The 13,023-nt window shown below is 43.9% G+C and overlaps 1 protein-coding gene across 1 annotated transcript in view; it reads right to left on the bottom strand.

The window, feature by feature from the left end:
* LOC135550741 (phosphoglycerate kinase) overlaps nt 1-6,774 on the bottom strand; it is a 29,160-nt gene extending 22,386 nt beyond the window's left edge. The window contains exon 1 of the mRNA XM_064981816.1: nt 6,526-6,774. Coding sequence (XP_064837888.1) covers nt 6,526-6,590 — 65 coding nt within the window. The 5' untranslated portion in view covers nt 6,591-6,774. The remainder of the gene's footprint in view (nt 1-6,525) is intronic.
* Between the last annotated feature and the right edge of the window lie 6,249 nt (nt 6,775-13,023).

Raw genomic sequence — 13,023 nt, 5'->3', positions numbered from 1 at the left:
CACAACCCAACCAGCCGCACTGCTTCTTAACACAGCGCACATCCAACCCGGAACCCAGACGCACCAACGTGCCGGAGGAAACACTGTGTACCTGGCAACCTTGGTTAGTGCACACTGCACCCGTCCCGCCACAGTCACTGGTGTCGCTGGTGCGCGATGAGACATGGACATCCCTACCGACCAAGCCCTCCCTAACCCGGAAGACGCTAGGCCAATTGTGCGTCGCCCCACGGACCTCCCAGGCGAGGCCGGTTACGACAGAGCCTGGGCACAAACAGGCAGTCTCCTTGTGGAGTGTTCTTAACTGACTTGACTAGTTAAATAAAAGGTATAAAAAATAATAAATCGGCAAATCGGCGCCCAAAAATACCGATTTCCCATTGTTATGAAAACTTGGAAATCGGCCCTAATTAATCAGCCATTCCGATTAATCGGTCGACCGCTAGTTTGTACCATGTTTTCTGCTGCTACCATGCTGTGCAGCTGCCATGCTGTGTTGTCATGTGTTGCTATCATGCTATGTTGTCATCTTAGGAATCTCTTTATGTAGTGTTGTCTTTTGTTGTGATGTGTGTTTTGTCCTATTTTTAATTTTTATATCCCATCAAGTCCCCACAGGAAGCCTTTAGCCTTTTGGTAGGCCATCATTGTAAATAACAATTTGTTCTTAACTGACTTACCTAGTTAAATAAAAAACATTATGCAACCTATGGATTACAAAATACATTTTGGAATTTTCATGCGAGACAGGAGTCAGGTCTTTTGGTTTCAGCGGGATTGGGACTGGATAGGAAAATAGCCTAGGCTCTAGGAAAGGAGAAGATATACATTTTCCCTCAAGACTCCTTAAATTGTTAACAGACTTCATGTCTGACAGAGATGCCTATGTAGTAAATTGTGCATAGGCCTATCAAATGTATGACTGTCTGAAGACTCACAATGACAGCTCAAAGAGTCAAACGTTATTTTATTGTGTATACTGTAGGGGTTTCCAGTAGGATTTATTTTAAAAAGTCAGTCAAAATCATAAGAAATATGTTTTTGAAGTGTTTGTACTATATGTAGATGATATTATTTCCAGCGCTTTCTTATACATACACCTACTCAATCAAGGGTTTCTTTATTTTTACTATTTTCTACATTGTAGAATAATAGTGAAGACCTCAAAACTCTGAAATAACGCATACGGAATCATGTAGTAACCAAAAGCGTTAAATCAAAATATATTTTATATGAGATTCTTCAAAGTAGCCACCCATTGCCTTGATGAGAGCTTTGCACACTCTTGGCATTCTCTCAACCAGCTTCATTAGGAACGCTTTTCCAACAGTCTTGAAGGAGTTCCCACATATGCTGAGCACTTGTTTGCTGCTTTTCCTTCACTCTGCGGTCCAAGTCATCCCAAACCATCTCAATTGGGTTGAGGTCGGTGATTGTGGAGGCCAGGTCATCTGATGCAGCACTCCATCACTCTCCTTCTTGGTCAAATAGCTCTTAGACAGGCTGGAGGTGTGTTTTGGGCCATTGTTCTGTTGAAAAACAAATTATAGTGGGCCAAAGCTTAAACCAGATGGGATGGCTTATCGCTGCAGAGTGCTGTGGTAGCCATGCTGGTTAAGTGTGCCTTGAATTCTAAATAAATCACAGTGTCACCAGCAAAGCACCCTCACACCACCACGCTCCACGGGGGGAACCACACATGCAGAGATCATCTGTTCACCTACTCTGTGTCTCACAAAAACATGGCGGTTGGAACCAATCTCAAATATGGACTCGGATGAAAAGGACAGATATCCACCGGTCTAATGTCCATTGCTCGTGTTTCTTGGCCCAAGCAAGTCTTTTATTCTTATTGGTGTGGTTTCTTTGCAGAAATTCGACCATGAAGGCCTGATTCACACAGTCTCCTCTGAACAGTTGATGTTGAGATGTGTCTGTTACTTGAATTCTGTGAAGCATTTATTTGGGTTGCAATTTGAGGCAGGTAACTAACTTATCCTCTGCAGCAGAGGTAACTCTGGGTCTTCCTTTCCTGTGGCAGTCCTCATGAGAGGCAGTTTCATCATAGCGCTTGATGGTTTTTGAGACTACACTTGAAGAAACTTTCAAAGTTTTTGAAATGTTCCGGATTGACAGACCTTCATGTCTTAAAGTAATGATGGACTGTCATTTCTCTTTGCTTATTTGAGCTGTTCTAATAGGGCTATCTTCTGTATACCACCCCTACCTTGTCACAACATAACTGATTGGCTCAAACGCATTAAGGTAGGAAATTCCACAAATGCACTTTTAACAAGACACACCTGTTAATTGAAATGTATTCCAGGTGACTACCTCATGAAGCTGGTTGAGAGAATGCCAAGAGTGTGCAAAGCTGTCATCAAGGCAAAGGGTGGATATAATATATTTTGATTACAACATGATTCCATATGTATTATTTCAGAGTTGAGGTCTTCACTATTTTTTCTCAAATGTAGAAAATCATAAAAATACAGGAAAACCCCTGGAATGAGTAGGTGTGTCCAAACCTTTGACTGGTACTGTATAGATTAGTATATTTTTTTTTAATACACATTTAACACCTTATTTTTCTTCGCACAAAACTACCTCCATAATGTTGGAGAATATAAGACCATAGATATGGTAGAAGAAAATACAAAGGAAAAAAAAAGTTTTTTTTACCACCATCTTTGAAATGCAAGAGAAAGGTTTGTTATAGCCATCACTATGGTTGTAATTCTGATAGTGTCCACAAGATGGCTGCAGTGATTGTGCAAAGCTTCAGATGGATAACTTGGAGTATGACTGATCCTCAAGACTTTTAGTGTGAAGTCCCCATGTACATTTGGGCAAATCGTGAAGGAGATATTCGATTTTTCTGCAAGAATATCGTCAAATCTATATACTTGGACTTTGATTTAGCTTTCCAAGCATTAGTAGCCATATTATAAGTTCAACATTTCCAAAACAACCAGTTTTCATAACTTCATAACTCTGAATATCCTTAGAATTTTTGTCCAAAATGAAAAGGCATGCTGTCGTACAAGGTTAGAAGCTACATTTTACGACATATACATGGTTTCGGGATACTCCCATAAAGCCCAGCTCATTGGCTATCTAGCTAGCTTTGTTTGACCCTGATTGGTGCTTATTTGACAAAGATACAGTAGTTCAAGTGATGGCCGCCCCTCGTCATCGGCGTCCCATAAAGGCGTCGCTCTCTGACAAAATTTGGTGTCCTATAGTCCAACGCTCTAACCACTAGGCTACCTGAGGAATAGATACAAATGTGATTTGACTCGTTATAACAAGGTTTAGGGTGAGATTTTCACAGATTCCTTTCTTTGCAAATTGAACAAGTGGAAATACAAAAATCGATTGTGCATGCTATATGGACTTTTTTAGGATATGAAAAATAATTTTATCTAACAAACACTTCAGGTTATCTCTGGGACCCTTTGGACGATAAATCAGAGCAAGATTCCAGAATACAAGTACACATTTCCCCTTCAGAGGTGGATTTATCAAACCTATCGCGGTGGAAACTTTTGTTAGGAGCTCTCTTACACTAGCATGGCATTTTTTCACAGTAATAGCTACTGTAAATTGGACCGTGCAGTTATAACAAGAATTTAAGCTTTCAGACAATATAAGACACTTCTATGTACCGACATTTGCGGTTACTCTAAAATCTGCAATCTTGACATAACGTGCTGAATGATTTACAACTGTCATTTCCTCATACCTGCAATTGTTTCCTTAACTACAGACTGATGAAGAAAGTTAAGCGAAGTTGCTATTCCTCAAAAAGTTTATTGGAAATGTTCTTGCGTTATTTCTTATGTTTCTCCTTAAGCCAAAAGTTAAGAAATTCAAATCCTGAAAATAAAGCTCTTGGATTTGTTCTTTGAAATGTTCTTAATTCAAAGAAAGCTAAACACTTGTCTTAAACTCAGGGCATTGAGACAATAAGCTAATGAAAGCAAGTGAAAATGTTTAATTCACTCAAACATCTGAAAGTTTAAGTATATCATTTGAAACTAAATAACACATTTTAGAACAGTAATCTCAGTATGGAATATGCTAACATGATTTCCATTGCCTGCTAGATAGCTAGCTAAAAATCGTTTGCCTAGTGAAAACCATTTTATGATATTTAATTGTAAATAGATTTTTTTTGTAATAAATATAAATGAAAATCATGAAATCTGAAGATATTGTTGAGGAATTGCACTTACGAAGAATCTTATGAAGTTTTTCTGTATTTTTTTTTTTAAAGAAGCTTCCTAAGTTTGTGAGTAAGAAATGTTTTGTACATCTGGGCCTAGTCTGTCAAACAGCGCTGTAGCCCTGCCACTTTCCACCGCAGATGCAGAAGGGCGACATAGGCGGATGTGGTGGATTGAGACACAGCCCATTAAAAAAAAAACATCTCTATCTTAAACTAAGGAATTATGATGGGGACTGTGTTATGTTACTTAGATTGGCGCACTGGTGCATCAATAGACGAGGGGGTTTAATAAATCCAACTATAGTATCCTTAACTAGGATTATTACATGCATTATCTGAATTAGGCCCACAGAATTATACATACAGCAGAGCGGTCTCTATGGAGAAACTTTAAATGTCATTGAACTTCAAAGTTGGTTAACGTTGGACCAGAGCAAACATTATCTAGCTAGCTAACAAGCGTGTGTGTGTGTGTGTGTGTGTGTGTGTGTGAGCAGAGCAGCATTAGAATTAAAAACATACCTTTTTGTAGTTAATACATCCAATGGGAAATGTGATAACTATAGTATCCTTAACCAGTACTGAAAAAGTAAATCCATTTATTTTTTTAACACCTCTCCCTAATTTCTGAATCATGATTGTAATGTTGTCAGTAGGCAATGTTTTCCAAACTCAGTACTGGGCCCCGTGTACGTTTTGGTTTTTGCCCTAGCACTACACAGCTGATTTTTTTTTAAACAACTCCTCATCGAGCTTTGATTATTTGAATCAGCTGTGTGTGCTAGGGCAATACCTTTCTGAGTGACAGAGGGCTTTGCAAACTCACTTTGTTGCAATTTTTTGTGGGACTGGAGAATTTTTTTTGTCTGGAAAGTAAAATATCATTATTCTGTTCCCATGCTTTTAAAATAACGGTTCTGTTCCGGAACAGTATAGATCATGTTCGTTTCCACTTCTGTTCCTCAAATAATTTCGTACTCTTGCAGTTTTCGGTTCTGTTCCCCGAAATGGTTCCAACCCTTGGTAGCAAGATTTGAAATGATTATGTTTTAGTCAGTTATCTGTTTGGGCTTCATGCAGTTTACAAACTATGCAATTGTGTTCGGCCTCATGGCCATGCACAAACAAATGATCAGAAAATCACCACACAAAAACATCGCACCAACATATGACGCAATCTTAGACTCCCCTGCCCTGACCGACTTAGATAAGAGGAATACATATCTGAGAATGCTGTTCATTGACTACAGCTCAGCGTTAAAACAAAACATTGTCCCGCCAGGTTTAGGACCCTGGGAATGAACACTTCCCTCTGCAACTATCTACTCCGATTTCAGAGCACTCCCGTCTGAGTGTGCCAGAGCGCAGAATAACTGACTCGTTGATAATTATCCGTGTCAGTAAAAGTTGGCAAAAATGTGTATTAATTTTTTGCTGTTGCCAGAAGCACAGTTGCAGTCACCAACGCTCTGGATAACATAAAAACAGCCTCACCAGCTCTGCTAGGGCGAGTAAAATGGTCAGAGTGAGCTGTTCTCTCATTTGTGTCTGGAAGTAGCTAGCAAGCATGACTGCTGTTGGGTCAGAAATCTCGGATCAAGACTACTTCTCCACCAGGGCGTCCTGTCTGCGCTCTAAACGCGCCGAGAACGAAACGCTCTGAATTTACAAACGGGCAATCTTGACGACGCTCTGCGTTTACGAACGCCCAGAGCACACTCTGGCACTCCAGATTTAAATTTACGAACACACCCTATGGCTAACACAGTCACGTCATCCATGCTATTTTACATACGTAGTAGTGCCTGTTGAAGGATGACACCCACATAAAGTACATTTCATGTATACACGTTTTATAACTAGAACATGTATTTTTTTATGTTTATAGTTCGGTTGATATCTGCAGTATTACTAACCCCCGGCCTAAAATTGCAGCTTTGGGCTCAGTTCAGGCTGCCAGATCTGGGCCGAATGACTCTCGCCTAGTCTCTACCGTCATTCATTTCGGACACGGGCCGGATCTGTCTGCCAGACCCAGGTCAGTAGTTTTAGATTTGGCATGCCGGAATCAGGCCAGATGTTGGTGCTACCTGGGCTCCCGAGTGCGGATAGTGTTCACACCAGCCCAAACGAACCGAACTAAGGGGGTTAACCAACTGGTGTGAAAGCCCCGTAACGAATTGGCAGGCAACTCGGTAGCGATCTTGTTACGAATCACCGTGGCAAAGATGGTCGCTCGCGATGGTATAATCTCCTTTCCACTGGCTCTTCGAAGTCACATAATTGGAACTCACCTCATGATCACGCGCTTCCCCTTTACGTCCACCTTGTCCAGGGTGAGTTTATTTGACAGCGACATTTTTATGTTTTACTTGCACCTGCTCTGCTGTGTTCCGATCTTCACCTCACTCTGCTGATGCCGGGTAGTTACCGAATGAAATGACCTTAGCGCAGGGAGGAACTTCTGATGGACGGGACGTTAGCTTTGGTCAAAAGCTAATACGAGAATGCTGCATCAGCACTGTCATTGTGTTGTTCTTCTTCTACTTCGATGCGGTTTAACTGCGGTTGACATTCAATACATTTTGCATTACTGCCACCTACTACAGTGGAGTATAACTTGTACTTTGCTTAAAAAAAAGAAAATTATATTTAATCAACAAATGTCCTACCATCTAACCCTACAATCACTAAAACCCAATTTGTAAGTCGCTCTGGATAAGAGCGTCTGCTAAATGACTTAAATGTAAATGTAAATGTAAAACCCACCACCATATTCCACTATTTAAATCTATCTAGTCCTACCTCAGGCCATCAGCCTGAAAGGACAGGACACCACCACTCAACACACCCTGTAACTCTTCTGGAGTCAAGTCTCCTACACCCAAATACCTCTCTGCAGCTGCCACCACAATCTCAATTTTCTTCTAATTACATTCCATACATGCAGTACAGTCAATAATCATCGCTATAAATGCTAAAAATCCAATTTTACTGAATCATATATCACTTGTTGGACTATCCCTCTGTACTGGTACAAATCTAAATCAAATCAAAATCAAATCAAATTTTATTTGTCACATACACATGGTTAGCAGATGTTAATGCGAGTGTAGCGAAATGCTTGTGCTTCTAGTTCCGACAATGCAGTAATAACCAACAAGTAATCTAACTAACAATTCCTAAACTACTGTCTTATACACAGTGTAAGGGGATAAAGAATATGTACATAAGGATATATGAATGAGTGATGGTACAGAGCAGCATAGGCAAGATACAGTAGATGGTATCGAGTACAGTATATACATATGAGATGAGTATGTAAACAAAGTGGCATAGTTTAAAGTGGCTAGTGATACATGTATTACATAAGGATGCAGTCGATGATATAGAGTACAGTATATACGTATGCATATGAGATGAATAATGTAGGGTAAGTAACATTATATAAGGTAGCATTGTAGTGGCTGGAGTTGAGTCAGTGTCAGTGTATTGTCAGCAGCCACTCAATGTTAGTGGTGGATGTTTAACAGTCTGATGGCCTTGAGATAGAAGCTGTTTTTCAGTCTCTCGGTCCCAGCTTTGATGCACCTGTACTGACCTCGCCTTCTGGATGATAGCGGGGTGAACAGGCAGTGGCTCGGGTGGTTGATGTCCTTGATGATCTTTATGGCCTTCCTGTAACATCGGGTGGTGTAGGTGTCCTGGAGGGCAGGTAGTTTGCCCCGGTGATGCGTTGTGCAGATCTCACTACCCTCTGGAGAGCCTTACGGTTGAGGGCGGAGCAGTTGCTGTACCAGGCGGTGATACAGCCCGCCAGGATGCTCTCAATTGTGCATCTGTAGAAGTTTGTAAGTGCTTTTGGTGACAAGCCGAATTTCTTCAGCCTCCTGAGGTTGAAGAGGCGCTGCTGCGCCTTCTTCACGATGCTGTCTGTGTGAGTGGACCAATTCAGTTTGTCTGTGATGTGTATGCCGAGGAACTTAAAACTTGCAACTCTCTCCCTACTGTTCCATCGATGTGGATAGGGGGTGTTCCCTCTGCTGTTTCCTGAAGTCCACAATCATCTCCTTAGTTTTGTTGACGTTGAGTGTGAGGTTATTTTCCTGACACCACACTCCGAGGGCCCTCACCTCCTCCCTGTAGGCCGTCTCGTCGTTGTTGGTAATCAAGCCTACCACTGTTGTGTCGTCCGCAAACTTGATGATTGAGTTGGAGGCGTGCGTGGCCACGCAGTCGTGGGTGAACAGGGAGTACAAGAGAGGGCTCAGAATGCACCCTTGTGGGGCCCCAGTGTTGAGGATCAGCGGGGAGGAGATGTTGTTACCTACCCTCACCACCTGGGGGCGGCCCGTCAGGAAGTCCAGTACCCAGTTGCACAGGGCGGGGTCGAGACCCAGGGTCTCGAGCTTGATGACGAGCTTGGGGGTACTATGGTGTTGAATGCCGAGCTGTAGTCGATGAACAGCATTCTCACATAGGTATTCCTCTTGTCCAGATGGGTTAGGGCAGTGTGCAGTGTGGTTGAGATTGCATCGTCTGTGGACCTATTTGGGCGGTAAGCAAATTGGAGTGGGTCTAGGGTGTCAGGTAGGGTGGAGGTGATATGGTCCTTGACTAGTCTCTCAAAGCACTTCATGATGACGGAAGTGAGTGCTACGGGGCGGTAGTCGTTTAGCTCAGTTACCTTAGCTTTCTTGGAAACAGGAACAATGGTGGCCCTCTTGAAGCATGTGGGAACAGCAGACTGGTATAGGGATTGATTGAATATGTCCGTAAACACACCAGCCAGCTGGACTGCGCATGCTCTGAGGGCGCGGCTGGGGATGCCGTCTGGGCCTTGCAGCCTTGCGAGGGTTAACACGTTTAAATGTTTTACTCACCTCGGCTGCAGTGAAGGAGAGACCGCATGTTTCCGTTGCAGGCCGTGTCAGTGGCACTGTATTGTCCTCAAAGTGGGCATAAAAGTTATTTAGTCTGCCTGGGAGCAAGACATCCTGGTCCGTGACTGGGCTGGATTTCTTCCTGTAGTCCGTGATTGACTGTAGACCCTGCCACATGCCTCTTGTGTCTGAGCCGTTGAATTGAGATTCTACTTTGTCTCTGTACTGACGCTTAGCTTGTTTGATAGCCTTACGGAGGGAATAGCTGCACTGTTTGTATTCAGTCATGTTACCAGACACCTTGCCCTGATTGAAAGCAGTGGTTCGCGCTTTCAGTTTCACGCGAATGCTGCCGTCAATCCACGATTTCTGGTTAGGGAATGTTTTAATCGTTGCTATGGGAACGACATCTTCAACGCACGTTCTAATGAACTCGCACACCGAATCAGCGTATTCGTCAATGTTGTTATCTGACGCAATACGAAACATGTCCCAGTCCACGTGATGGAAGCAGTCTTGGAGTGTGGAGTCAGCTTGGTCAGACCAGCGTTGGACAGACCTCAGCGTGGGAGCTTCTTTTTTATTTTTTGTCTGTAGGCAGGTATCAGCAAAATGGAGTCGTGGTCAGCTTTTCCGAAAGGGGGCGGGGCAGGGCCTTATATGCGTCAAGTGGAAGTTAGAGTAACAGTGATCCAAGGTTTTTCCGCCCGAGGCTATATACAGGGGGTAGCAGTACCGAGTCAGTGTGCGGGGGTACAGGTTAGTTGAGGTCCTTTGTATATGTAGGTAGGGGTGAAGTGACTACAGTGGTTGCTCCACTAAATGTTTTGTGATTATGCTGCAGGACTTAGAGGTCATTTGTGGTTTAGTACTGTACCCTGTGTTACTACTTCATTGCTCCAGAACAGCGCAAGGTGGAGTTAGAGCACTGATTATGTTTTTGGGTCCCACTGCGCTACTTTGTCTCTCCCGACCGGTCACATTGTACAGTGCCTGAGTGGCACAGCATTCTAAGACACTGAATCGCTGTGTTGTTACGGATGCTGATTCAATACCTGTACTGGCCTCGACTGGGAGACCCATGAGATGACTGTAGGTTTTTTGTTTCTCTCACTCTAAAAACAGCAATAAATCATTCAAAATAAGAAACTGGCTTTACTTACAAATTAGTAACAATGTCTCACCCCATGTTCAAGAATGGCCTTTTTCTCGCTCATTTTACTTTATTTGAAAACAAAATAACCTAAAAAATATTGTTATTGTTTAAACAAAGCGATTGTTATTATTAATTTAGAATTATATAAAGCCCCTTGGATATTCACACAGATATATTATTAACCCTGTTATTAGCAGGACAATATACACTGCTCAAAAAAATAAAGGGAACACTAAAATAACACATCCTAGATCAGAATGAATTAAATATTCTTATTAAATACTTTTTTCTATACATAGTTGAATGTGCTGACAACAAAATCACACAAAAATTATCAATGGAAATCAAATTTATCAACCCATGGAGGTCTGGATTTGGAGTCACACTCAAAATTAAAGTGGAAAACCACACTACAGGCTGATCCAACTTTTATGTAATGTCCTTAAAACAAGTCAGAATGAGGCTCAGTAGTGTGTGTGGCCTCCACGTGCCTGTATGACCTCCCTACAACACCTGGGCATGCTCCTGATGAGGTGGCGGATGGTCTCCTGAGGGATCTCCTCCCAGACCTGGACTAAAGCATCCGCCAACTCCTGGACAGTCTGTGGTGCAACGTGGCGTTGGTGGATGGAGCGAGGCATGATGTCCCAGATGTGCTCAAATGGATTCAGGTCTGGGGAACGGGCGGGCCAGTCCATAGCATCAATGCCTTCCTCTTGCAGGAACTGCTGATACCCTCCAGCCACATGGGGTCTAGCATTGTATTGCATTAGGAGGAACCCGAGGCCAACCGCACCAGCATATGGTCTCACAAGGGGTCTGAGGATCTCATCTCGGTACCTAATGGCAGTCAGGCTACCTCTGGTGAGCACATGGAGGGCTGTGCGGCCCCCCAAAGAAATTCCACCCCACACCATAACTGACCCACCGCCAAACCGGTCATGCTGGAGGATGTTGCAGGCAGCAGAACCTTCTCCACGGCGTCTCCAGACTCTGTCACGTCTGTCACATGTGCTCAGTGTGAACCTGCTTTCATCTGTGAAGAGCACAGGGTGCCGGTGGCGAATTTGCCAATCTTGGTGTTCTCTTGCAAATGCCAAACGTCCTGCACAGTGTTGGGCTGTAAGCACAACCCCCACCTGTGTACGTCGGGCCCTCATACCACCCTCATGGAGTCTGTTTCCATTTGAGCAGACACATGCACATTTGTGGCCTGCGAGAGGTCATTTTGCAGGGCTCTGGCAGTGCTCCTCCTTGCACAAAGGCGGAGGAAGCGGTCCTGCTGCTGGGTTGTTGCCCTCCTACGGCCTCCTCCACGTCTCCTGATGTCTCCTGGTAGCGCCTCCATGCTCTGGACACTACGCTGACAGACACAGCAAACCTTCTTGCCACAGCTCGCATTGATGTGCCATCCTGGATGAGCTGCACTACCTGAGTCACTTGTGTGGGTTGCAGACTCCGTCTCATGCTACCACTAGAGTGAAAGCACCGCCAGCATTCAAAGTGACCAAAACATTACCCTGGAAGCATAGGAACTGAGAAGTGGTCTGTGGTCACCACCTGCAGAACCACTCCTTTATCGGGGGTGTCTTGCTAATTGCCTATAATTTCCACCTGTTGTCTATTCCATTTGCACAACAGCATGTGACATTTATTGTCAATCAGTGTTGTTTCCTAAGTGGACAGTTTGATTTCACAGAAGTGTGATTGACTTGGAGTTACATTGTGTTGTTTAAGTGTTCCCTTTATTTTTTTTGAGCAGTGTATATTGGTCATTTTGGTCATGGCTCCTGAGTGGCGCACAAAGAGATTGCCTTGCAGTTATCCACTGGGGTCAATGTAAATAGTCCAGTGGCCATTTGATTAATTGTTCAGCAGTCTTATTGCTTGGAGGTAGAAGCTGTTAAGGAGCATTTTGGTCCTAGACTTGGTGCTCCGGTACCGCTTCCCGTGTGGCAGCAGAGAAAACAGTCTATGACTTAGGTGACTGGAGTCTCTGATAATTTTATGGGCTTTCCTCTGACACTGCCTATTATATAGGTCCTAGATGGCAGGTAGCTTGGCCCCAGTGATGTACTGGGCCGTACGCACTACCCTCTGTAGCGCCTTACGGTCCAATGCCGGTCGATGGTGCAGCTGTGGAACTTTTTGAGGATCTTGGGACCCCTGCCAGTCTTTTCAGTCTCCTGAGGGAGAAAATGTTTTGTCATGCCCTCTTCACAACTGTCTTGGTGTGCTTGGACCATGATAGTTCGTTGGTGATGGAACTTGAAACTCTCGACCCGTTCCACTACATCCCGCCTTTTCCTGTAGTCCACGATCAGCTCCTTTGTTGTCCTGGTACCACACTGCCAGTTCTCTGACCTCCTCCCTATAGGCTGTCTCATAATTGTCGGTGATCAGGCCTACCACTGTTGTGTCATTAGCAAACTCAATGATGGTGTTGGAGTCGTGTTTGGCCATGCAGTTGTGGGGTGAACAGGGAGTACAGGAGGGGACTAAGTACACATTCCTGAGGGGCCCCAGTGTTGAGGATCAGTGTGGCAGATGTGTTGTTGCCTACCCTTACCACCCGGGGGCGGCCCGTCAGGAAGTCCAAGATCCAGTTGCAGAGGGATGTGTTTAGTCCCAGGGTCCTTAGCTTAGTGATGAGCTTCGTGAGCACTATGGTGTTGAACGCTGAGCTGTAGTCAATGAACAGCATTCTCACATAGGTGTTCCTTTTGTCCAGGTGGGAAAGGGCAGTGTGGAGT

This window comes from Oncorhynchus masou, chromosome 12 (genome assembly GCF_036934945.1).
Source record: "Oncorhynchus masou masou isolate Uvic2021 chromosome 12, UVic_Omas_1.1, whole genome shotgun sequence".
NCBI classification, from domain to species: Eukaryota; Metazoa; Chordata; class Actinopteri; order Salmoniformes; family Salmonidae; genus Oncorhynchus; species Oncorhynchus masou.
The sequence above is the reverse complement of the archived record's forward strand: the minus strand, read 5'-3'. Positions and strand labels throughout refer to the sequence as shown.